Source organism: Nilaparvata lugens, chromosome 6 (assembly GCF_014356525.2).
Source record: "Nilaparvata lugens isolate BPH chromosome 6, ASM1435652v1, whole genome shotgun sequence".
NCBI classification, from domain to species: Eukaryota; Metazoa; Arthropoda; class Insecta; order Hemiptera; family Delphacidae; genus Nilaparvata; species Nilaparvata lugens.
Genome location: NC_052509.1, coordinates 27,855,643 through 27,879,848, shown reverse-complemented (window position 1 = coordinate 27,879,848; position 24,206 = coordinate 27,855,643). Strand labels below are relative to the sequence as shown.

The 24,206-nt window shown below is 34.0% G+C and overlaps 1 protein-coding gene across 4 annotated transcripts in view; it reads right to left on the bottom strand.

Annotated features, from left to right (window-relative positions):
- The window catches only part of LOC111044133 (aurora kinase B), an 80,128-nt gene extending 57,684 nt beyond the window's left edge, over nt 1–22,444 (bottom strand). Inside the window, exons 1-4 of one of the 4 annotated variants that reach the window (XM_039430590.1) lie at nt 22,135–22,444; nt 20,644–21,077; nt 14,425–14,677; nt 2,077–2,196 (exon numbers count right to left, since the gene is read on the bottom strand). In XM_039430590.1, the coding sequence (XP_039286524.1) occupies nt 2,077–2,196; nt 14,425–14,677; nt 20,644–21,073 (803 nt within the window). In that variant the 5' untranslated portion in view covers nt 21,074–21,077; nt 22,135–22,444. Of the gene's footprint in view, nt 1–2,076; nt 2,197–14,424; nt 14,678–20,643; nt 21,078–21,908 lie in introns of all 4 variants that reach the window. The other 3 variants (XM_039430588.1, XM_039430587.1, XM_039430589.1) reach the window with 3 other exon arrangements.
- Nucleotides 22,445–24,206: the final 1,762 nt, after the last annotated feature.

The following is a 24,206-nucleotide window of genomic DNA, read 5'->3' as shown; positions in this document are numbered from 1 at the left end:
AGTAAGGAAGTACAGTAATCATATTAAAAGTCCTCACTCCTACCCCCTATGTAAAAAAAATACATTTTTTCGATCCATTCTTGTTGAGTAATGAGCCCTGAAAGTGCAAAAAATTGGAAGAATAACTGTCTTTTCAAAGATTTTACACTTTTAAAAGTGAATATCTCAAAAACTAAAGAAGATATCACAAAACTCTACTGTACAAAACTTGTAGGAAATGTATCTAGCTTCATTTGTACTCAGTTAGCCATGTCGTTGAAATGCATTGTTTCCCAGTTACATGCGTGTCAGCCAGAATTGAGAAAAATCAACTTTTAAACTACCCTCATCCCTCAAGGAGTAGGGATGAGGACTTCTAATAATTATGTTCACCTTCTAACTAGTTCAAACAAAGCTGCAACAAATATTGTGTTCCAAACTTTCCCTCCCAATTTCCCTGACAATTGATCTATTGTTGTTAAACTGAAGATTTCACACTCAACACCATAACGGCTGCAACAATCGTTGGGAGATGCGTAAAATAATGAGACCATAGATGAAATTAAAGAGAATATAATGAATGCTCTATGAGCCCATGATTAGCACGGAATTTTTCAATGAATCGTTAAAAAGGCCAAAAAGATGAAAAAATCGGAGCCGGAAGGGGTTTTCTTCAAAATGTGATACTTTAGAGATCTCGTAACTAGAATACTATGAGAGATATGGAAAAATGTTGGAAATGAAACTTGTAGGATAATTTTTGAGCTTTAATATTATGCTTGTGTTCGACAAAAATTTCCGAAAGGCGCATATTGTTCGAAATATATGCAAAAAACATAATATGACACTTTCAAACCACCCCCACCACCTTAGCACAGGGGGTAGGAGTGAGGACTTTTGATATGTTTACCCCCTTACTAACCTTAAAAGAGCTACGGGGTCAAAAATTGTGTTCCAAATTTTTCCCTCTATAATCTTTCTTTGACTGGGGACTGTACGAATATTTAAAAGACAGTAAGTGAGTGAGTGAGCAAAAAACAGGCTCAAAGAATGATGATTTATTGATTATATCAATGTAAAATGTGACTGAGCTTGATCAATATCAAATAGAATGATAATTTATTGATTATATTAATGTAAAATACGAGTGGAATTGATAAATTTCAATCATTTCCAGAACAATTTTATAAATTCCCTCAAGTTCTCATAAATTCCCAAAATTTCTTGGCCTCGGAAATATTCCTGGAAATATTGCCAAATCATAAGTTCCTTCCCACTGGGAATATTCCCGATCCACATCACTAATTTTGAATGCGAATTTTTTGTTCTATCTGTATTTTTTCTGATTCTTGAATGAATAAAAAAGAGAACTTTAGCTTAGAATTTTCAACTTTAATTGGATTATCAATTTTTAAATGAATTGAGGTTGTTATTAAACAACATCACACACACAAACATTTGATGGATTTCAGCCATCATTTTACCCATAATTACCCACTTTTCATATTCAATGGTAACTGTAGGAAAAATTTAATGTGAAATACGTGCGCAAAGTTCCTCTGCTGCACTCAAGAAGCCATTCCGCCCTCGCCTACGGCTCGGGCGTAAACGTTTCTTTCGGTGCAGCAAACTGTCACTTTGCGCACTAGTTGCACAAATAACTATTGAAATACTAATAGGTTTTGACCGATTTTAACAAATGCAAACTTAGTGAATGGATTTATCAATTAGGCTTAAATCATTTATTTAATTGTTTCAAACCCCAAGATTTTTTCTCAATGATTTAATTATCACAACATTGGACATCAGAGCTTTTTTTTGACATTATCAGGATGCGCCTTCAGAGATAACGGGGTCGTCAGGAATTCAGCATTATGCTACTACGGGCTATTTGTAAGGTTAAAGTAATTGAATTTGAGTTTTTTTTGGAATTGTGAACAGATACTTGATCTGTCAGATTCTTCTAGTTCAAGATTATTATTCATAGTTTATAATTTGACTAATACTTGAACACACTTTTCAAAGAGAATAATAACTTATTAAAGATAGACATAGTAGAAAGCGTTCCACACCTGAGGGATGAAAATAAACACTTACATGCCATCGTTATCTTGAGTTTTTTTCTTTGATTCAGTTTCTGGCTCATTTTGTTGAGACGTACTATTAGATGCTTTCAAATCACAATTCTCAGACTTTTTCGGTTCATTTTTTTTCCCCCTGTAAAAAAAAACAGTTACAATCCAATTCAATCTATTTCCACATGAAATTACAAGTTTGTACAATATAATTCAGTTACAATAAAATAATAAATATAAAAATAAATAACATTACTACTTGATAATGGCATCGTAGCCGACACATGTTGTGAGTGAACAATTTTAAAAAGGGTACTTAGATTTTTATTTCTATTACATTACTATTTTGTTTCAAAATTGTAAGAACATTGAAAAGTGGAATCCCACAAGAAGACTATACGTCTGTGAATGGGTGAGAGTGTTAATGATAAACACTTGAATCATCAATTAAACTTGTTGATGACAATCTTAACTTAGATTATGTAAGCAATATTATGGAACGGCGGGAGAAGCCTCCACCAAAATATGTAAGGACGATATGGAACGAATCCACCTCCACCAAATATGTAAGCAAGATATGCCTACACCCAATATGTAAGGGGAAAAGAACTATGAATACAAGAAATGAACAGAATAACTAGAACTTTAATGAGTCTTTAAACTATTTACATTTGAACAAAACAAGATTAATTTGATTTTAAAACAATATTTTATATGAATTAATGGGGAAACACTCGCTTGCTGCTAATGAGGATTCAATGTTTGTGGTTATGAAAAATTTAAGAACAATGATTCAGTAGTCACCTACCTTTTTGAAATAGCTTCCCACTTTGGCATTCACTGGTATTTCGCGGCGTTAATTATTAATTAAAAATCAAAATAACTGATCTAATGAAATGGGTTCAGATCCCGTCCTATTCAATAATACAATTCTCTTTAAACTGCCCGAACTACGACAGGAAAACTGTATTATAAAACAAGAGCAAAATCTAACCCCTTCACCAGAACAGCCGGACTTTACTCACAGTCCTAACGAACGAGCTCACACACACCAAAAGAAAAATTTTGGGTATTAAATATAACTCAGTCAATGCCAAACATGAAAGCCATCTCAAGTACATATTTTTATCTGTCGCACAAGCGGCACGTTTGTTATTAAAAACAAAAGAGAAGCTACGTTAATTTTGACAACAAATGAAATAAACAATCTTTCTGTCGATGACAAAAATTGTTCAAAGACAAAAACACTGTTCATTAAACTTTTACAATTTAAAACTCTAAAATCCTGATCAATATGAGATAAATATATGAATCATATATATGTCCCATATGACCAGGTGACACATCACCCATCCCGCTGAAAGACTCGTCCCTGAGTCTGTAGTCAAGAGGGGACCAAAAAAATAATAAATAATAATTGAACAAAATAATATACTCCGGAAACAAACGTGTGCCTGATTGACTTGATAATGCTACTATACATTGAAATCAAACATTTACATAGAAAGGTAGGTTACTCAAACTAAATTACAAACATTCAAATCAAATTCAAATTGAAACTATGCTGTACAAACAATAGTTCTCTAAATGAATAAATTTTCAACAAATTTTAGGGGTTCTGGAATGAAGATAGGCTAAAGTAGTTCTCAAAGATGTAGATGATATTTAGATGTCCTGAGCGATGAACTAGCAGTCGTCCTTGTATGTGAAGTCCTCCCGTATTTGTCTGATGTTAGATGTCCTCCTGTATTCGTCCGATTTTTGAATGTCCGCTGTTCGTCGATGATCATTATAGTTGCTTCAACTCCTTCAGACCTCCAGACACAGGTACAATATTGAACCAAGTACTAAAGATAAGATGACGATCGTAAGGCATCCATATTTCTGGTTGAAATCGAGCCGTCTCTCAACTGTCGAAGAAATCTCTCGCAGCTCAGCTCGCAAGTAGTAGCATGTGCGTGTCCAACCAGTAATAGGCTACGGTAGTTAAGTAATCACTGGATAGTAATTCATCCAACTGCCATCCAATCGAGCCGCCAAAATAATGAAATCTCCCAGCATCGAAATTCATCTGTTATGATTTCCACAGAAGATGAAATTTGTTCTTCGTTATACGGAAGCTCTGATTAGCGCCTGATGTCCTCTCCGTTGTTGAGTAGTGTACAGCATACTACGTGATGAAAATTCAGGCCCTGCTTGTGTTAACAGCCAAACGTCTCTGCTTGCATAATATCCTCCAGATCTTCAGGAAAATCGATCTCGTAGAGTGTAGTGACAATTCACAAGTCGCCTTGCGCTGAAGCTGAAGTCATCTTGAAGAAGCCCGTGAAGTCCGCGAAATCCCACGAAGTCCTTGAGTGCTTGAGTCATTGAGTCCATGAAATCCCGCGATGTCCCGAAGTCCTCGAGGTGAAGTTCACATACTCCCGCAAAGTCCGAAGTCGAGAAGATGTAATATGAGAACTACTACTTATAGGAATGAGTATAAGAAATTTCAAATCTAATTCAAGGAAATTTTTTAGGAAAGGATAACCCCTTTACAATTATAATAAATTCTACTGTATAAAAAAACAACTACTAAACTTTCCATTATGCAATCATAAAACTCTACAGCTAACTTTAAACAACAAATCTCAAATCCAAGAAAACTTCAAAGGTGAAAAATCAAATTCAATTTAAATAAGAATGTGAAAAAAAACACGACCACAGTATCATTAAACAAAAAAAAAATTATGAGAAATAAGTATTTCAGCTCAAAAATGATAAAATAAGCCAAGTAACGACCAACGATTCAACAAATTTCGAATTCGATAAAATGACTTGAAAAAAATCAATAAAAAATCAAGTTCAATAATACATGAATTAAGTAGAAAACTATTTGACAAGTTTCTGTACATACTATGAAATTCAACCATTATTAACATCAACAATAATATTCAAAACAATAATTGGATAAAAGGTAATCAATTTCTGATTGAAATCATAACAAAATAAATAATTGATTGACTGGACGTGATTAGTTTCATGTTATTTACTTTGAATAAAAGAAACCTTTAATAAAAGACCACATTAATTAATAAACAAAATTCATAAACTCTGGAGTCATGTCTGAAATCAAAACAAAACGTTAGTTAACAAGTCAAATTACAGTAGTAAACGTGACAAATAATCTAATTGCTGACATTGACCTCAACTCGCAATAATTCAACACGCCTGACCTTCAATAGGAACATGCATGATGTTAAAAAAAACTTTCAACTATTATATCAAAACTGGTTAACACCCTCTTAGGCTTCAAATTGCAATAACAAAATATCCTAAAACCAAACGTAGTAAAAATATAAAGATTTATATCATTAATTTTCCATCTCCAAAACCTAATCGCGGCCTTTTAAACCATAATATATTAATAAAAAATGTTGGAAAAGTAAACAATAAAACTCGTACTCCAAATCTCAAGTATGTACACTTAATAATTATTTATAGTCAAATTAAACTCAATAACGAAATATAATGTATCATACCCAAAAATCCTATATCAAAACTCAAATCCTAAATCCTAAAATTGAAAAGTTCATTATTAGTAAAAATATCAAGATTATATCCATTGCTCAAACGCATTCTCATATTAAAATTAATCAAGAACTAATATATGAAAATATTATCACTAGGACTATTACTAACAAATACCAAGAAAAGCCAAAATTTTCTTCCATTATTAGATATCGAATATTACACTGATCAGTGTTGATAATTGAATGACAATTATAAATTAGCTAAATGCCTCATTCTACGAGCAATACTGTCTCATGCAATACTATCGCTGAGTCTGCTTTTCTATTCTCGATTGATTTGTTTGCAGGCCTGATTTCTCATTATTATTGTTCAACTGAGACACGTCTTCTAAAACATTCTCACTACCCGATTGTAATAAGATATCCGAAATGTCATAATATTTTTCGACTGAGTTCTCATTAACAAATTCATCTGGTCTACTTTTTTTATTCTTCATATCATTAGGATAATTACAATAATTCAAATCTGACTCTGTATTTTCACCTTCACTATTCACACAAATCGCTGATTCACATTTTTTCTGTAATCGGTTCAATATACTATTTTCATGGCCTGGTTCTTGTTTATCGATAATTGATTCATACCTCCTGTTAACCAAATTTTTATTATCTACATCACTTTTGAACTCTGAACATGAGTCCGTAATCTTTCGTTTACCACCATTATTTGCTGATTCACATTTCTGGCTATAATTCATTTTAATATCTCCAAAATCAATCTCGTGTTTATGGAAGATTGAATACTTCTTATCATCCGTATTAGAATATTTTCTTCTAACATAATTATATTCCATTGTGCCTAACACCTTCCAAAGTAGAACCTGATTCAGTGACTATACAACAACTTCCTAATTCATTCCTTGACATATCATTATTTGATTGACCGCCGTCTAAAACATTTTCATCAATAAGCCTGGTACTAAATTCTTGTATCCTATCAGTAAAATATTCTTTCTTACGTCTAGCATTTTCCGAAAACTTTCTGCCATCAAAAGAACACACTCTAATAGCCTTCTTTTTCAGAAATTCTATGCATCCTGTTATAGACCCGATAAGCATAATTAATGTTGTAAAAACAATTCCGCATAGAATGATTATGTTCACCACAAAAATTACATTTCTTAAGTCTTCTTTTTCTATTAGTCCTAGTATTCACGAGACTAACATTCTGATGCATCTTGACTCCTCTAGATTCACAATCATTACGCATACCAGAGTTCACACAATTTTCAATCGGCTTGTTATCAACCGTAATAGAAAAATCCTAATCACTTTCCGATAAATCTGATAACTCTTCCTTAATCATTTCCATATCTTTATCCTCTTTGTAAATTATATCTTCCTCATTCAAATCACAATCATTACAAATAAGAACTTTATCCAACCCATTTTCAATCTTGAAGTTACTATATTTGAAGTTACAATCAAGTTACTAACATGGCTCTAACAATCTGTTTGATGTCATGCATGGAATGAATGTTCTTATTATTATTTGTTTTAAATATCTCATAATAGTATTTATCATGTTTCATTTTTATAGGCTCCCTTTTTTATATTATTTCTTTGCTTATGAGAGTTAATATTCTGCTGCTGGTAAATGGTTTAACAATCAGTTTGATTTCATGCATTAATGAATTATTTTGAATGAAAGTTCTCGTTATTTATTAGTTTTTATATATCTTATATAATTTAGCCTATTTTATGCACATATTTAGTGGGATCCCCTCATTAATTTTTTTCTATGCTTATAGGAGTGAACATGCAGTTGAAGTTGAATGGTTTAAACAATCGGTTTGATTTCGTGCATTGAGTGAATTATTTTGAATGATTATTCTTATTGTTCAGTAGTTTTTATATATCTCGTTATTCATATTATGTGCATATTTAGTGGATCTCTTCATTAATGTCCTTCCATGCTTATGAGAGTGAATATGCAGTTGCAGGTGAATGATTTTTATAAATTAGTTTGTTTCGTGCATTGAATGAATTAACACCACTATTATGCACTTGTTGAATAGCTGAACTCGTAATTGCGTACAATCACTATCTCTATCATTTCATTCAGTGTTATCTTGACTGGCTTGTTTTGACTCCTATAAGTTTTATCTCGTTTCTCGCTTTACAATTTTGTTTATAACTATTGCCTCTTCCTTCATCTTCTGCATTAACAATGAATAATTAAATACTGAAATTCTTGTCTTTTTTATTTTGTTGAATTCTGCATGATTTAAATATTTTTCTATTGAGCGCTGGCTATGTCTGGTTGTGAGTTTGTGTGTGTGTCTGTGTGTGTGTGTGTGTGTGTGTGTGTGTGTGTGTGTGTGTGTGTGTGTGAGTGAGCGAGGAAAGGAGAATGAGAGAGTGTACATGGTTTAGGGTACTTAGTTATCACAGAGTTTCTATCTATCAAGTTATTTAATTTTGGGTCAGCAAACCCTTGCTTTATTTTGTTTTTTTTCTCATCCATTCCTTCTATGTTTATCTTGGAATTCATTTTTGGTTGTTTTGTCTAGATTGAGTTTAGTTTTGTTTACTTAATTATCGGTGATGAGTGCGGAATGGGTTTATCCGTTCATCTTATTCCATATCTTAACTGTTTTTATTCTATTTTAATTTGTACTTTCAATTTTAATAGTACTATTATCATCCAATCATTCTATTTGTTTTTCTTCTATTTATTAAAAATTGTTACTGTCATGGAGAGAGTGAATGAGCAGCATAAATCAATATCAATATACTATCAAAATGTTAGAGGTTTGAGAACAAAGACACACTCATTTCTGACTTCACTCCTGGCTTCTGATTATGATGATATTGTTATCACTGAGACGTGGTTGTGTAATGGAATCATGGACAGTGAGTTGTTCACCGACTCCTATATTATTTATCGGAGAGATAGGCCTCAAGGTATGGGTGGTGGGGTCCTGATTGCTGTTAATCGTAGGGTTCGCTCTAATCTATGTCCCTGTTTAACTCTTGATCCGTACGAGAGTCTTGGTGTTAATATCAACTTTGAGGGTGTTAGCCATACAGTAATCGCTGTTTACATTCCTTGCTCTTCTAGCTTTCAGTACTTCGATACCTATTTGAGTCACCTGGAATCTTGTTATGCAGCTATTGGTGATAAGTTGATCTTTTTGGGGGATTTTAACTTACCTGAAATTACCAATGATAGGTATTGTTTGGAGCTGGGCTCTCCTTCTGCCAGAAGATTGGCCTCTTTTGATAACTTTTATGAGCTGGCTCTCTGTAATACAGTTCTTAATTGTAATAATCGTATCTTGGACTTGGTCTTTTCCAGCATTGACATTAATGTCAAGCGTTGTGATTATTTCCTGGTTCCAGAGGATGCTCACCATCCATCGCTTGTCATTACAGTTCAGGTGTTGTCCACATTTCCTAATTCCCGTTCGAATTGTATTGAACTGTATGACTTCAGGAGGGCGGACTATCTCATGCTTTATACTCAGTTGAGGGATTGTCATTGGGAACTTATTTATAATTCTTCTAGTGTGGATGAAGCTGTTGATATATTTTACAACTTCATCTATGAGTGCTTTGATAATTGTGTGCCAAAGAGGAGGGTCAGGCCCGGAGGCACTAAATATCCACCATGGTTTAATGCTGAAATAATTGGATTAATGAAAAGGAAGGATAGGTGTGCGAAAAAGAAGAGTTTCTCTTTATACCACTTGGAACAATTTAAAAGCTTGAGAACTCGGGTCAAGCAGTTGATTGCTCGGCAATATAGTAACTATATATCCAGGGTGGAGTCAGGTATCAAAAGTGATGTCAAGAGCTTTTGGGGTTTTGTCAACTCAAGGAGAGCTAATGGCTCTACTCATGAAGGTATGCATTTGGGTGACCAGGTTTTTGGTTTGCATGATTTGCCGGATGGCTTCGCTCAATATTTTTCTTCAGTTTTTTCTGATGACACACACTTGGCTGATGTCGACGATGGCAACATCAATCCTGGAATTAATATCCCTTCCCTTTCAATTGGTTCTATTGACCTGAGTACAATATTGGCAGCAATAGGTAATCTGAGACCTAGTTCTGGCTGTGGCCCTGACAATGTTCCTCCATTTATTGTAAAGGGTTGTGCTGAAATACTGGGTCCTCCCATGAAGTTCATCTTTGATCTGTCCTTGAGGTCTTCAGTGTTCCCCACCAGATGGAAAATTGGTAAGGTTATTCCCATATTTAAGTCTGGAAGAAGGAATGACATATCCAACTTCCGCCCAATAACTCAATTGTCATCTTTTGCTAAGGTATTTGAGAGAGTGCTTTATGATTGTGTGATTTGTCATATTAGTCCCTTTTTATCCAATAGTCAGCATGGTTTCCTGAGGGGTCGCTCAACCACAACTAACTTGCTTGAGTTCACGGCTGATGTTTCAGAGGCGCTTGATGTTGGGGGTAGAGTGGATGTAGTATACACTGACTTTTCCAAGGCTTTTGATAGAATCAGTCATAAGCGGCTTGTTTGTAAATTATCTAGTTTTGGTTTGGTGCCTCGGCTTGTTAGTTTCTTTTCTGACTACCTGAGTGATCGTCTTAATTATGTTTCTGTCTTGAATTTGAAATCTAGCACTTATGTCAGTTCCTCTGGTGTGCCTCAGGGTAGTAATTTGGGTCCTTTGTTGTTCTTAATGTTTATTAATGACCTACCTGGCTGCCTGTTGCAATCCAATTGTTTGATGTTTGCTGATGACTTGAAGATCTACAGGAGGATTGATTGCCATAATGATTCTGTTCTGCTGCAAAGTGACCTGGATTTTGTCTCGTGGTGGTGCACGGATAACGGCCTCGATCTCAATGTTGGCAAATGTAAATTTATGGTCTTCACTCGTAAGCTGAATTATCCTATTTTTAATTACAGAATTAACAGCTTTCAACTCTCTAGAGTCGATAGTTTCAAGGATCTGGGTGTATTGTTTGATTCTTCTCTGAGTTTTGCTCCCCATGTCCATTCTTTGGTTGGTAGGGCTAATAGGATGCTGGGTTTCATCATGAGATCTACGGCTGGGTTTAGAGATGTTGAAGGCTTGATGGCTCTCTTTCCTAGCCTTGTTCGGAGCTTGCTTGAATATTGCGCAGTGGTTTGGGATCCCCATCAGGTGGGTCTGATACATGAGATTGAAATTGTTCAGAATAAATTTTTGAGATTGTTATTTTGTAGAAAACTGAATCGTCCTTGTCCTTTGGGGTTTCCAACTGGTGTGTTGCGCAGCATGTTCGGCTTTGAGACTTTGGCATCCAGACGGAAGGTACTTTCTTGTTTATTCCTCTATGGTCTGGTGAACGGTTCCGTGAGCAGTCCTAATCTGTTGGCAAGGCTGAATTTTAAGGTTCCTGTCTTCAATAATCGTAATCGGCAAGAGTTCTCAATCTGTAGATGTAATACGGTTGGTCATTATTACTCACCAATGAATCGTATTCCTCGTACATTCCTCTGCTGTGATGGTCAGGTGGATCTCTTCTCCTTGTCTAAATGGAGCTTCAAGAGAAAAATGTCACCATTCTTCAATTGAAGAGTAATATAGACCTGTTGTTCTTAATTTACTCTGGTTCACAATGGCCTTTTCATTGTTCTCTCCATGGTCACCCTTTTTCCACTAACTGACTTTTCATATTTTTTCCACTTCCCTTTTGATCCCTTTTTCTCTAGTTCTTTTATCACTTCTCTTAGAACCATATGTAATACGTAGGTTATATGTTGTTATTTTATGTGGTTATGATTGATCTTATTGAATAATCAAAATTAGTTTTATCATTTACCTTTAACATTACTCTCTTCTTTCTCAAAGTAGCTTTTATACTATTTTTCTTGTCTGTTTTTCACATGTACCATTTTAAACATTCTCTTTTATTACTTTTCTAGTATTTATATATATATCTATTTTTTTGTAATAATTTTTAGTAATGTATTTCCTGTATTGATGAGTGCGTTTGGGCTGTTATGCCTGTTGCACTCCTAGATTTTTGTAAGAATAAATAAATAAATAAAATGATAATATACATCCACTTCATTTGAAACACAATAATTACAAGAATCAAAATCATCAGAGATAATAGCATTTTCTAAACAATTCTCAATTTCAAACTCATTTCCGATTTCCAATAGTTCTTCAAATTCTGGTTCCATACTATCATTAATTACTTGCACCTGTCCAAATTTCCGCTCATTCAAATACTGACATGATAATTCATATTTCTCAATATTTATAACAATTCTACAATTGTACTATTTGATAACATTATAATTCTTCCAAATATATTTGAAGACAAACCTCTTAAAATTATCCTGATAATCCGAGATTCATGCATATTCGAATCTACTTTTCTACATAGAGATAAGACTCGTGCTAAAAAATCTCTACATCTTCTTCAAATTCCATGCTACAAGTATCTAGTTCCTTTTCTAGTTTCCACAATTTGAGAGGAGATCGATAGAAATTAACCAATTTCTCTTTCACTGGCATATATTCAAATTTGTTCTTTTGAGTCAAATCGTTCTCAATAACATCAAAATATTTCTCAGCACTTCCTTTCAAACAAAACCGCAAGTATAATAAATTATACTTTTCATCCCAGCCGTTGGCCAAGGCAACCTTTTCAAAATAGTTGAAAAAATCATCAATGTCAAATTCTTCATCTTTTCCATCAAAAAATTTCGGTAATAGTAACGGTCTAAGTTTTTCCATTGTTAATCTGTTCCAATCAAATTCTATTCAATAACAAATTTCCAATTAATCTGGTTTCAATAATCATAAATTCTCCATATCTCAAATATCGAAATCTCTCCAATAATAATAAATTTCCTATTCAATAATTTCTTAATAATCAGCAATTTCTCATCTCATCATAAATATCTAATTCTTTCTAATTAGAATTGATAATAAATCTTGCAATCGTACAACATTTTCAATTGCCATAGCTTTTACAATTTAATATCTCACAATAAATAATCGTAAATTTTCCAATATCGTGAATCTCAAAATCTGTTCAATTACAATAATCATTCTCCATCCGTTAAAATCCGTTATTAGTAATCCATTATTGTTTCGCAATTGGATATATTCAAACTCATTAAATCCTCAAAATTCATCCTACAAGCTGTTTCTACAGCCCCGTTAGATTTAAAATCAACTATTTCACCCATAATTTCACTGAAAAAAAAACATATATTTAATAATACAAAATGCAACCACAAAAATTGAATCTTCAATGACGTAACCGGAAAAGTCCAAATTTTAAAAGCTGGAATAAAAACCCTTGAGCCTCCACCAAATATGTAAGCAATATTATGGAACGGCGGGAGAAGCCTCCACCAAAATATGTAAGGACGATATGGAACGAATCCACCTCCACCAAATATGTAAGCAAGATATGCCTACACCCAATATGTAAGGGGAAAAGAACTATGAATACAAGAAATGAACAGAATAACTAGAACTTTAATGAGTCTTTAAACTATTTACATTTGAACAAAACAAGATTAATTTGATTTTAAAACAATATTTTATATGAATTAATGGGGAAACACTCGCTTGCTGCTAATGAGGATTCAATGTTTGTGGTTATGACAAATTTAAGAACAATGATTCAGTAGTCACCTACCTTTTTGAAATAGCTTCCCACTTTGGCATTCACTGGTATTTCGCGGCGTTAATTATTAATTAAAAATCAAAATAACTGATCTAATGAAATGGGTTCAGATCCCGTCCTATTCAATAATACAATTCTCTTTAAACTGCCCGAACTACGACAGGAAAACTGTATTATAAAACAAGAGCAAAATCTATCTTAAATATAACTCAGTCAATGCCAAACATGAAAGCCATCTCAAGTACATATTTTTATCTGTCGCACAAGCGGTACGTTTGTTATTAAAAACAAAAGAGAAGCTACGTTAATTTTGACAACAAATGAAATAAACAATCTTTCTGTCGATGACAAAAATTGTTCAACGACAAAAACACTGTTCATTAAACTTTTACAATTTAAAACTCTAAAATCCTGATCAATATGAGATAAATATATGAATCATATATATGTCCCATATGACCAGGTGACAATTAGAATAAACAAACAAGAGATACAAATATAGATCATGGGACAGAGTCACAAAGTAAGTATTATGAGTATATTGTGTAAGCAGCTTATTTCTGTAACCTCATAAGTGTCTTGACTGTCTCAAGTTTAGGTGCAATAGGCTCCCCATACTAAACAAGACAGAATTTTTCGCTCGTTACAAAACACATGGCCTCTTCTGGAAAAACCACTACAAGCTGAATCTTGGCGAAAAAAATCCTGGCTCAAAAGCTGAGACGCTAGTCTACAAAGTTCATTCAGCCAGACCATTCTATTCGGCCAAAATGCGCAGAAAACTTCAGCCTGGCTTCAAGCGTCTATTTGGTTGACAATTTTGGTTTCCTTCTGTTTTTAGAATGCCATGCTCGCGTGATGTAAGTTTCAGGGATTTACGTATTGCGGGATACCATACAAAAAATGTCACTAAACTTTGAATTTTTAAAGACGTTTTATGTAGAGTATTAGAAATAGCATTATCGATTGTTGATTTGCCAACAACTTACAATTCCCGCTTTCAGCAATATTACTAAGGAGAATAGCCTATCAATCTCAACTTGAATAAAAAATTGAAATCGAACAAACAAATTAAAACAAATGTGTATACAAACTGCATTTTATCATGGAAGTAAAATTGATCAATAAATCTGTAGTTTTCAATTATGATTGTAAATAATTAAATAAATTAGAAACATAGAAACCTTTCAGAAGTAGTAACCGAGCCAATGGTAGCTGAGGTGAACGAGGGAGGGGGTGGGGGAGGCATCAAAGCCCTGTCTGACATAGTGGTCACTGGCTGTGATTGGCTGCTTGGTTTCGCTGCGGGCGGCGGTCGTGAGGCAGCAGACTGCTGATTCGACACTTCTGTTCGTTTCTCTGCAACCTTCTTATTTTGACTGCCGATTACAGAGCACGTAGGAGCAGGTTTTGAGCTACTCGAAAATTCCCCTGGAACTGGGAAAATATATTATTTATACAGTAGATTCTCGGTTATCCGACCCCCTCAGAGTACAGATGCAGATGTGTAAATAGATACAAATTAATGTAGAATATATTTCATCACTTTGCTAAGAGTTGTAACTAACGAATTGGTATGATAATAAGTTATTAAACTATTCAGATTTGTAAATTTTCGACGTTATTTGTATCACACTATGTTAGAGCAGCTTCAATCCCATCTCTCGTTCAACTGACATTTATTTTTAAATTGAACCAAATTTTTATAAACTGCATCAGTGCAGGTCTACATGGCCAGAAAAAGTCTTGTCCAAATATGAGAAATGGCCAGTATGGACACACTACAAGGACCAAGTTGAATACTGAACTCCCACAGCACAGGCTCAACAAATTTATGCAGGCACGTATTTCTTCAATATTCTATCAAATAACATTAAAGCTAAACAAATTCATGCTCAACATTTCACAAGGTACTAAAAATGTATATCACTGACTGATGTCCGGTTGCAGAGTCGTCACATAAATTTAAAATCAGGCATTTAACTTATTTATGAAGCCATAGCTCCACTTTTCGTTGCACCGATGTCAAAGTAAACTATAGCTCAATATAAAACTAAAATGCCCAATCAGACACATAATTTCGTTGCACAGTCGTCAAAAAGAGCTTATTTATGCCTCCAATAGCTAAAAACGGTCAGTTAAGTTATGGGCCCGAAGTCGTGCTGTTCTGGAGCACTGGATATCGAATCCAGTATTGGGTCAAGGGTTTTGTGCTATGCTGATGATTCGTCTATAGTTGCTGTTGATCTCAGTGCTCTCAAGCAGAAAATGTACAGACATCAGGATGAGGCAGCAGCTTGGTTCAGGACAAACCGCCTTTTCCTGAACACAAATAAAACTCAAATGTTGGTGCTAAGCCTGAGGCAGGTCATTGACAGAGCAAAGAATGCAAAGCTGCTAGGTATCACTCTTGATCAGAGACTTAGTGCAGGGACACACGATCCGGCGACATCGCCGTCCGGCGTTTTCGCCGGACGAAGCTTCGCCGTCCGGTTGCAAGAAGTACACAGGAAGGCATGGGGCAGAACACACGACTCCGGCGACGCCGGCGATGGCGAAAACGCCGGACCGGCGAGAAATTGATCCGGCGATATCGCCGGGTATTCTCTACTTCGCCGTCCGGTTTTGCCGCCGGAAAGCAGTAGCAGGGCATTGTACTATATGGAGATGAACACACGACACGGCGAAAACGCCGGACGGCGCTGTCCCCACCCATGCCACTTCTTTATTTATTAACATTTGTAACGTTACAAATGGGTAGGGTAGGGTTACAAGGGTAGGTTACAAGGGTAGGGTTGTAAGTAGGGATGGGTATCGATACATCGTTGTTCAGGTATAGCGATCTATCTCATATTCTAGGTACACCTGACAACAATTCTCCTTGTATTATGAAAAAGACCTAATTTTCAGCTTCAAGCATCATCACCAACTACATTGTCCTCACATTGATATTTTGCACAACGACATAAGTTCTTGAGATTATGTTCTATTAGAATTACCAGTAAGATACACTTCATTTCAGTATTTCCTAGTGGAGAGGCGCGCTTAAGGACACCTCAAGGATCAAAATTTCAAACACATAACTTTCGACACAATGCTCAGATTTCATCGTACTACACTTCATCCTTCTCGGTTCGTCACGACGGTTCAAAATCATGCCTAATAAGTCAAATTCGGTCGAAAAATGGAAAATTTATTGTTGAGTGTACGGTACTTAAGCCCATATTCCAATACACAGAAAATGACCAATTTCTATATTCAAAGTTGCATGTCTTGTGAAATACTTCTGATAAAATTTCAAAATCTAGTGAGAATGTGAAAATATATTGTCCCCCTCCAATAAATAATACTTCCGATTCCAAAACAATTTGGAAGTTAAGATTTTAAAAATGGTGATTTCCGGCAAAAACGCCGGACGGCAGCTGCGCCGTCTGTCGTGTGTTCTGAATGCTAATTGCCGCCGGGTCCGGCGAAAACGCCGGACGGCGATGTCGCCGGATCGTGTGTCCCTGCACTTACTTGGACCCCCCACATCGAAAATGTTTGTTCAAAGCTCAGCAGAGTGATTTTCTTGCTTCGGAATTTGAAATATTGTGTACCTAAGAACTATTTGCGAATGTGTTACTTTGCATTCTTTCAGAGCGTCTATACTTATGGATTGGTCTTGTGGGGTTGTGCTCCAGAAGTTCAAAGGGTGCTACTATTAAAAAAGAATTTTTGCATATGCATATGTGCTTTTTTGCATATATGCATATGAAATGGGCATTGCATATCATCTCTGGTGCAGCTTATCTGGAGCACTGTAAGCCACTATTCATAAATGAAAATATTATGACCATTCATGGGATGGTGGTTTTCAAACTCTTAATGAACGTGAGGGAGAACATTGACACTTATCATTGTAGAGAAGACATTCACAGCTACAATACAAGGAATAGAATCAGAATAGACGTGCCCTTTACAAGATTGAGCAAGATTTTGACTAGTCCTGGCCACTTATCTGTAACTTTTTTCAATATCTTCCCTATTACATTGTATATTGCCTTAATGGAATAAAAGTATTCTTATTCAAAATCTTTTTGGTTCGCCATTTTGAATCGGACTTTTCAATAGGGAAGTGGCGTAATAGCGTAGTTTAATTGACGCCCATCATGAAGATTCCAGTAAACCATCTTCTTATCTCATTTTCTGATGACTATTTGCAATATAAAAGTATTTTTATGAAACATTACATTATCAATTTAAAAGTTCTAGTTTATTATTTCAGGTCATATCGTGAGATTGATTATTAGGGAGCAAACTGAAAATAATTTGAATGATGATTGAGACCATGATTATGGATAAATAAAAATAATGATGAGCGGCAAAAATTCAAATCCAATATGCTATTATGGGGCATAAATTACATTTATGATTGATTATTGAACGAGTGTTAGCGAGTTCTCACTTTTGACTCACTGAAGGCCAAGTCGTTGTCCGTCTGTTTGTATGTTCTACAATAGCTTTAGAAAGAATTGATCAATCAGTTTCAAATTTTGAACATGTATTCTTCGAGCCTTTTTACAGGTCAAGTTCGTTGGACTACAAAATTGACTCACTCCTTCGTCCTTTTTTAAAATAAAAAAATAACATCGAAAGTGCATAAGAAAAAATTTGTGATTTATAGTTTGTGTAAAATAAGTTGAGACTTGGCCCGCCATCCCAAGAAATTACAGGGTTGCCAAATCGTGTAAAATTGCAACTTTCTCAAATTTCCAATTCAACGACAGAATTGGATGTACATGAAAATTTCGACATACTGGAAACTTTTTTGTTTCAAAAGATAAGTGGGTGGTGAAAGCAAGAAAGTGAGGTCTGCTTTTATTAATTCTATCAATTCCCATAGTGCCAATTTCATTTTTTGTAATGTTCTTTTTTTTGTTTTTTGTTTTAGTATTGATGACGTTTATCGACTTATATTTTTATTGACGTTTCCTACTGTTGCAAAAGAAGGCATTGCGTATTATTACTGGAGCAGCTTATCTGGAGCACTGTAAGCCACTATTCATAAGTGAAAATATTATGACTATTTATGGGATGGTGACTTTCAAACTCTTAATGAATGTAAGGAAGAATATTGACAACCATCATTGTAGAGAGGACATTCACAGCTACAACACAAGAAATAGGATCAGAATAGACGTGCCCTATACAAGATTAAGTAAAATATTGACAAGTCCTGGACACTTATCGCTGAAACTTTTCAATATCCTCCCTATCACTGTAAGGGAACTACCACTTGCTTCATTCAAGAAAAGATTAGAGAATCTCCTTTTAAAGAATCCCATTTATTCCTTTTCTGAGTTCATTCATCTGCCCGTGCTAGATTATTTTTAGACTTGAGAATTTTTTTTTAAACATTTTTATTGCCCATAAAAACAAAATACAAAATAAAAAAACTTACAAAAGAAATATTCTAGATTATAATATTATGCTATTTTACAAATAAATTAAAATTACATGGCACCACCCAGCAAGGGCAAAACCCTGACCGCTGAGTGAGAGTATCAGCTGTTTAGACAATATAAAAATTTATTTACTAATAATCAAAGCTACAAAAATCGAAGTTAACAATAAATTACTAGTAATTATAATATTTGACTGATGTCGAAGAAAAATTTTTGTATCACCCACTTATTTATCTGTTCCATCCTCTGTCTGCCCCTATTAGAAAGATATTCTGACAATGCATTTGGCATGATATTTATTATTTTTGAGCTAAGATACCCAATTGTCTTCGCACTATTGTCAAATCTGAATAGTTGATATTATAAATGTTATGAGATGTAACTCTCAGGTTATACATAGAAACGTTATTATTCACTGTAAATTCATCCTTCCTCATCCATGCATAATAGAGAAGTTTCTTTATATAAATTTGACGTACTGTCATCACTTTAAATTCGGCAAATGTTTCACTACTAGAAAAAGCCCTTGGCTTATTAAGAATTGCTTTTATTATCATTTTTTGAGATGTAAAAATTTTATTCATGAAAACATCATACGCTCCTCCCCATACCACTAACCCATATTGCAGCACCGATTGAACATAGGCAAAGTAAAGGACCCTAAGTAATTTAATGTCTAATATTTTACGGACTTTATAAAAGATAAAGGAAATAAATTTTAAGCGTTTACAGATATATTCTATATGAGGCTCCCACTTAAGGTTACAATCAACCATGATGCCCAGATACTTTATAGATTTTTCATTTTTTAGTTGAGGGCATGCACAATCCTTCCATTTCTCAAAATCACAATTTGTATGTATTTTTAAATTTATAGCATCATTTGGTTGACCAACTATTGTAGGAGAAAATGTAATATATTTAGTTTTTGATGTATTTATACTCAATTTATTAATATCAAGCCATTGTTTAACAATGGATATTACTCTTTCTGCTCTCGAGTACGTCTCTAACCATGAGCGGTCCTTAACTATTACATCCGTATCGTCAGCAAAGGAAAATTATTTTCGAACTATCAATATTTAGTTTAAAGATGTCGTTGATATAGAGTAAAAATAAAATCGGGGACAAGACGGTACCTTTGTTCTGTCATTTCTCTTGTATTGCTTTTATTGATTCTCATAGTGCTTTATATCCTCAAATTCATATTTCTATAATGATTATTCTTTTTTTTATAGATTTTTTTCTTGTAATAGTTTTATTAATGTTTATTGACCTCTTGTTATATTTATTGACGTTTCCTATTGCATTGTTATTGCTTTAATGGAATAAAAGTATTCTTATTCTATTTATAGGGTGGTAGGATCAAGACAACTCACCATGACACAATAATCGGGTGCATTGTATGCAACCCAAATCGTGGTTACATGGACATTGAACTCTTTTCAAACATTGCTTTGTCAGACTAAGTAAAAGTCATTTATAATATGATAAAGGAAAAAATTGGCTTATACTCGTACCTACGGGATAGGAAATTTACGAATGACGCATCATCACGTCTGAACTACTATACTGATTAAATTGAAAGGTTGCATATTGATTCTTAATTTATAGAGGATGATTATAGGTCTTTTTTAGATTCTTCAAGAATTCAGTAGGTCAAGTTTTTAATTAGACCCTTGCAGAGCACGGGTAACCTGCTATACCTCTACAATAAAAAAACTATCTACATAATATAATATGAACATACAGCGTAACATAATATACTTATAAAATATAAACGATCAATAAACGTAATAAAGTATATTGCATCATCTTGAAACTTTAGACCACCCGTTACTAGAAATGCATACACTTGAAAATTAGTTCAGGAATGTGAAACTACAGAAGTGGACTAATAAAATTAATTTATTTTTAGAAATGAAAAATTAACTTATGCTATCAATGAATACTCACCAACACTTCTTCTTTGGGTTGTTGCAACATTTTTTCTCTGGTGTGTTAGTTGACTGTCACTTGGCTTTACCGATGTTGTAGAAATACCAGCTCTCATATTTTGACGATATAGCGACGATAAAGTCGGTTTTACCAATGGTTTGCTAACATTGTTGGATTTATTTGAAAGTTGATCAACTTTTTCAGGTACTGTTGCAGATCGAGCCTGACTCAATTTACTCAATTCTACCGAACGTCTAATTTGGCTCTGAGCATTTGCTCCTACTTTGAAAGGTTCTAAATTTGAGTGTCTGACAACTTTATTCGTTACATTTGAATCCGATCCGGGTTTGTTAATGTTATGCGTTGCATTTGTTGCTGTTTTAGCATTACCTGTAAGCTGATTATTTTGCCCTACAAAGCGATTTTCCTTTCCAGTTCCTCGTAGCATGATACTGAAAAAAATAAAAAATTCAAATTCAAGTATACAGCCATTAGGCTAGAAATAATTTTAGTTACTGAATCAAAATCACGTACGGTTATAGCTATAGGCCTAGGATACTGGTAAAGTAATGCGACAACCTAAGTATAGGCTATGATAATAAGTTTTATTAGACTCAAGTAGTTTTAATCCAGAGAACTTTTTTTAAAAAACGTTTTTAATATTCAAATATTATTTATAATAGTACAATATCATAACAATAACTGTTTAAAAATTTTACTTGAATGTTTGCGACTGAGGTCTGAAGCCTCGTTTACACGGAAACTATTAACAAAATGTTAACTAATCCTTATAGATTCCATTAGATTGAGCGCAACTTGACAAACACATGATCATCATGTGTATGATAAGTTAAATATGTTCATTCTAATAAAATCTATATGGTTTAAGTTATTAACATTTTGTTAATAGCTTTGGTGTAAACGCAGCTCAAGGCTCTAGGCCTAAGCCTTAAGAATAGAGTTGCAAACCCACATAATATTAATCTATTTACATAATCATTTAATAAGATCAAATTTCCTAAGCATAATTAGAATAACTTATATAATAATTAGTAACGAGTGTTCTATAGCCACATGTATTGAATTTGAGTATTGAATTTTTCGTTATCGGAAATTGTCAGGCTATAAACAAAACCAAACAATGTTATAATAATTGTTTTTGTTTCCGCCAACCTGTTGTTATTTGATAATTAAATTTGTATATTAAGAAGCAATCAAAAAATTAAACTACTAAGTCAACTAGAAAAAATCATCTATTCGAATCAAGTATGATTTATTCCTACCTTGTACAATCTAGCAAAAATTCAACACAAATAAACACTGACGTGCTAGGAAGATCGGCCCATAGATAGCAAGCGGTAATAACACACGTAAAACATTAAAAATAAATCTCAATCAAGTTAACTACAAGATAACATCCCTAGCTAATTGAATATAATATAAAAGTAAAATAAAACTAAATCTGAATACTAAGCAATAACAATTTTGTAACGGTCGTTTTCTATCTACCTATGAGAATGGTGAATGGATGGCTGATTGGCTGATTTTGGCAGACTCAAGTTTCAACTTTCAAGAGAGTTACTGGAATTCAGAGCGACAACTTAACCTTCCAAAATATCCACTGCAATGTGATCAAAAATCATGAAGCACTTAAATTGGGTATATAAAATAGTTTTCATCCGAATAAAAAACACCTTTGGATAGATTCAAATATTAGATTCAAAGCAGGGTTTAAAAATAATATAACAATATGTGTCCTACAACACACCATAGCCATTGAATACCTGTAACCAAAGACCTTAAAGAGATATAGACCCACAATGCCTATGCCTTCCCAATGAAGCAGCTTCTCTTTGTCTCAGTTACAGAGTAACGGCCAGCAACGGTCACAGTTATCACGAAGTTATTCAAAAGTATTCTTTGAGTATCTATAGTGAGGTCCACGTTATAATGGCAGTGTGCAATGGTGTTGCTATCCTCATGTATCATTCAACAAAGCAGATGGCGCCATCTCTTTCACACATTGCAAGGTTGCCACATCGTTTATCAACAATGTAGAAATTCAACTAATTGACAAAATAGGGTTAAGGGTTGGGTTTTATTTAGATTATATTTAATAATGTTTCATAAGGATAGGTTAGGTTTTTGCTTTGAAATTGCAATATGCTAGAAGAGGCTAAGGTCCAGGTGGAGTTATGTTTCTTGTTGTTTCAAAGGTGAAAGAATAGGTTAGTGGTTTAGGATTTTGCTTTGAAATCCAAAGTATTGAATGTGAAAGGGTTAGGGGTTAGGTTATTTCAAGTTATATTTAAAATTGTTTCATAAGGTTAGGTTAGGTTTTTGCTTTAAAATTGCAATATGCTAGAAAGGGCTAGGGTACAGGTAGAATTATGGTTTTCGATATTTCAAAGGTGAAAAGATAGGTTAGGGGGTTAGGATTTTGCTTTGAAATTGCAATATGCTGGAAGGGATTACGGGTTTTTACGAAGATTGATGTTTATTAATGTCTTAAATATAAAAGGGGAGGTTAGGGGGTTAGTTTTTTGCTTTGAAATGACAATATGCTAACTTAGCTATAGTGTTTTTCAACATTAGTAAAATAACAACCATTATATTTTATTAATTATATTATTGAAAGGTACTCTTACTTTTATTGAATGAAATGATGATAATATATTGATTATTATATCAAATTTAATGATAAATCATCATTGGATAATAATATCATCATCAAAATGGAATGACGGCTCCAGTTACGGTGCTCGGTAACCATCATCACAAAGAACGTTACATTCAAAGATCTGACTGAATGGAACGGGAAAAAATCGTTACTAACGCATGCGCGATACGGTGCTGTCTGAGACAGAGAGTGGTTTGTTCCCAATGATAGCTCTTACTTGAAATTGAAGGCCGCCATTGGGGTATTTTAGCACGAGATATTATATCTATATATATTTGTAATACAATAGATCATAAAGGCATTGGTGGCATTGGTATGTAATAATCTTATGGGTTGCCCCCTCAATGGCGGATTTCAATTCCAAGTACGACACTAGCGCTGTATGTGAGGGCTATGTTACCTACCATAGCATCGACTAACCACCAGTGAACTCTAAAACTAACTGGAATGGACTAGCAATACAAAAAAAGTGAGGCAGCTGGTAAAGATAGGCAACCCGCATTGCTGTGGGATTCGTTCATTTTGTTACGCATTGGCTCTTATGGGAGAATGCATTGGACAGTCTCAATTTCTATTTTATTTCTATATTGAATGTCTTATTCCACGGAAGCATTATTTTTCCTTTATTAAGCAGTTCATTGTTAACCTTTTGAGAGCAAAAATAATGAAATAAGTTGAATATTAATAAAGAAAAGAATTTTTTTATTTGTGACTGCAGTAGTTTTAGTATTGTCAACTTTTCACAAGCATGGGAATAACTTTGGGCCAGATTTAAGAGAAGCGTATTATTTATTTATTTTTATTTATTTAACAAGGACAAATATAAACTGTCATGAAATGATTGGGAATGAAAAAACAGGCTCATATTCCAATCTCATATTTTTCACAATAAAAGTAGGTA